The sequence below is a fragment of the Formica exsecta genome, unplaced genomic scaffold (assembly GCF_003651465.1).
Source record: "Formica exsecta isolate Colony F162 unplaced genomic scaffold, ASM365146v1 scaffold1224, whole genome shotgun sequence".
NCBI classification, from domain to species: domain Eukaryota; kingdom Metazoa; phylum Arthropoda; class Insecta; order Hymenoptera; family Formicidae; genus Formica; species Formica exsecta.
In genome coordinates, this window is record NW_021848561.1 from 1 (window position 1) to 3,381 (window position 3,381).

Genomic DNA, 3,381 nt, shown 5'->3' on the forward strand with positions numbered 1-3,381 from the left:
TCAAAACCAATAAACTATATAAGAAAAAAGTAATTAATATTTATAATGAAAATTTTTTAAAACTGATTCTAAAAATAGTTAATAATTTTTTTTTTTATATTTTCATTGTTAAACTTAATATTTACGAACTCTTCTATATCAATTTCTATTTTGCTCATCGCAATTCGCATTAAAATTGATAACTGATCATCGGTTAATGAAGCTCTGTTTTTGTTTTTTATTAGCTTCATTAAAGAAAAAGCACTTTCACAAGAATAAGAAGTGCCGAACATCGAAGCCATTTTAAGACCGAAATTTCGAAGCTCGGGATATAAATCTTTCGGAAAAAGTTTAAAAAAATCAATGCTCGTTTTTTTCTTAATTGAAAGATAAGGATCAGCTCGCAAATTGCACAATTTAATCCGATATTAAATATTTTGGTTTTCAATTGGTACGGCCAAAGGATTATTAAATAATAACCTGTTTTTGTTTTTTATTAGCTTCATTAAAGAAAAAGCACTTTTACAAGAATAAGAAGTGCCGATTTTATTTTGGTTTTCAATTGGTACGGCCAAAGGATTATTAAATAATAAAACGTCGTCTTTTAATATAAGTAATTCTTTAAATCGAGAATTAAATTCAATTGCAATTTCGTTAATTAAATCTCCGAAGCCACTAAAATCAACATCGGTGTGTTTTTTTTATTTCTTCACAGCAAGGGAAGTGATGAAATTCTTCGTTTTCAATTTCTATTTTAAATATATTCAATTGAATTTGAAAACCATTTATAAAATGAATAACATCGCTAATTGATTTATTTCTACCTTGCAATTTTAAATTCAAATTGTTCATATGTTCGGTGAAATCCGTTAAGAAGGCTAATTCACTCAACATATCTTTGTCCATTAAAGCTTTTTCAAAATGAGCAGTATCACTGGATACTACTTCTTGCAAAAACTGCAGAATTTCTTTTCTTATCAGGAAAGAAGTACTGCAAGCATTTTCCAGCACTTAGCCATCGTACCTCATAGTGAAGGGGCAAATTTTTATAAATTGCATTAACTTTTTGTAAAAAGTTTTTAAATTGTTTGTACGACAACGATTTATGCCCACCTGTAATAAAATTAGTAATTGAGGTAACTAATTTCATTGCAAGGGACATCTTAATGGCTTTTCCACATAACGCTTCTTGATGAATCAGACAGTGAACAGTTAAACAAGTGATATCATTCTTTTTTAATAAGCCACAAAAGCCCTCCTTCAAGCCAACCATTGCTGGGGCATCATTTGATGACAATAGCTGAACATTTATTAAAATCTATGTTGAATTCTTTAGCTATTTTAATGAAAGCATCATAACTATCGAATCTTTTCGTCGTATTGTGCAATTATGCCAAACCTAGCATTTTCTCATTAATTATAAAATCCTATTGTATTGTTCTGATAAAAATACATAGTTGACTGATGTTGCATATATCTGTACTTTCGTCCAAACAGAAAGAATAATAAGCTACAATTTCTATTACAGCATTTTCTTTTAACTTATTGCATAAATGCTCACTAATATCAGTAATTCTTCTCACAATTGTTTGACAGCCAAGGGAAACAGATTCAAATTTCTCAGCTAATAAATCTTTCTTGAAGGCTTTGGCCATCTTAATTGCGCATTTTTTTATCATTTATCATTAATCCACCAGAAAAATTTTTTTTGCTCTGGGCAATTTCAAGCGATACATCGTATGAAGCATGCATAATTTGTTTTTTTTCTCAATATTAAAAACTGGTTTTTTGGAGAATTCTCGAATGATTTCATTTTATTTTTCAATTCGCTTATTTTTTTTTTACGAAATTCTGCATCATATTTTTGAAATTCAAATTCATGGAACTTGGCGTAATGTCTATGTACATTATACTTTTTAAAAGTTTGTAATCTAGTTTTACACACAAGGCACAGTAATGAATCATCATCCTTAATAAAAAGATAATTATTTTCCTATACTAAATATGGAGATATCTTTTGTTTTTTCGACATTTTGAAAAAACGGGAAAATAAAAATCAAATAAAAATTGTAAAATATTTTGCAAATTTTATTGCAAATTAGTATATAGCAATATAGTAAAATTGCAAAAATATGAATAAAAGAAAAATAATGAATAACAGAAAATAATCTGAAGAACAATGGAGAAAATTGAACCTAAAAAAAACCTCACAAAGGTAAAAAAAATACCATGAATATCCATGTTTCCTTCCCAAGCAGTAAGAATAGCTGGATTATAATCATTAATATTGACTTCCTCTTTAGATCGTGGCAAATCGTAGAGTCTGCTTTTTGTTTTCAATTTTCTTCTATCCGCTATTGAAACAGCAACGTCTTTAATTTTCAAAGTATCTGTTACGGATCGTGAAAAGCCAAACCTGCATACTTTAGAAAAACCTACTTTAGTTTTTTTAGTAGTAGTTATTATTATGTTTATAAGAAGTAATTATTATGTTTATGTCGTTGATGTGTATTTACACGTCGATATAATTCAGGTGATAACTGTTTATTTGGAATTCTACAAGTGACATATTTTAAAATAAAAGATGCAATATCTTCATTAGAAGATGTACCAATTATCGGAGCATCTTTTATCCAAATTAACAAATGAAAATGTTGCATACCTCTACCTTGATATTCACGACGCCAAAAGTAATGAGTGACCTCTCCGATTGGATTATCAGGTGAACAAATAAAATCAAGCATAGCTTTAAATTTATTATCCACGAATCTCGAAGTTGATACAGGATCAAGAGCAATAAGTTCGTTCGCAGATTTTTGATTGGCAATTGGTTCATTTATTTCTCGAAGATATTCTATCAAATCGGTCCATAACCACTCACATGGACTGATGGTAAGAAACCAAGTAGCAGGTCCATAATTTCATATCATACAATGCAAATTACTTCTAGGTATTCTCCAATATTGTTCTGTATTTAGATTCAAGCTGCTGGTTAGATAATTGCTCCAAATAAGTAGCAGCTGTATATCTTTCACGAGGATTGGTAACATTCATTTTATGAAATATTCCACTATTTAATTGTCGCATATTGTTATCATGTCATGTAATAAAAAGATATTGTATATTTAACCGAAATTGTGAGTGTTGCGACATAAGTCTCATTTTAATATATTCAAAATTAGTTATCCGGTCCGGACTATCTTCATGCTGTCCATTCGCACCATATGGATATAAATCAGGAAAACATTTTATATCCAAATCTTTATTACGATTATCCAATGGAATATCTTGAACTTTTATCATTTGATAAAGTGTAGTTGCAGATTCATTTATTCTTTTTTCATACATTGGATATATAGTAAATTGTTCATAATATTGATCTGTTTGCGACATTTGAGTCAA

General features: G+C 28.9%; 1 protein-coding gene across 1 annotated transcript; it reads right to left on the reverse strand.

Moving 5' to 3' along the window:
• Positions 1–803: 803 nt before the first annotated feature.
• Positions 804–1,634, reverse strand: LOC115245627 (general transcription factor II-I repeat domain-containing protein 2-like; the record flags this gene model as incomplete). The annotated part of the gene is made up of 3 exons (XM_029824034.1): positions 1,563–1,634; positions 1,093–1,279; positions 804–989 (listed from the first exon to the last, which is right to left on the reverse strand). Coding segments are annotated over exons 1-3 (445 nt in total), but the record flags the coding sequence as incomplete, so codon positions are not given.
• Positions 1,635–3,381: the final 1,747 nt, after the last annotated feature.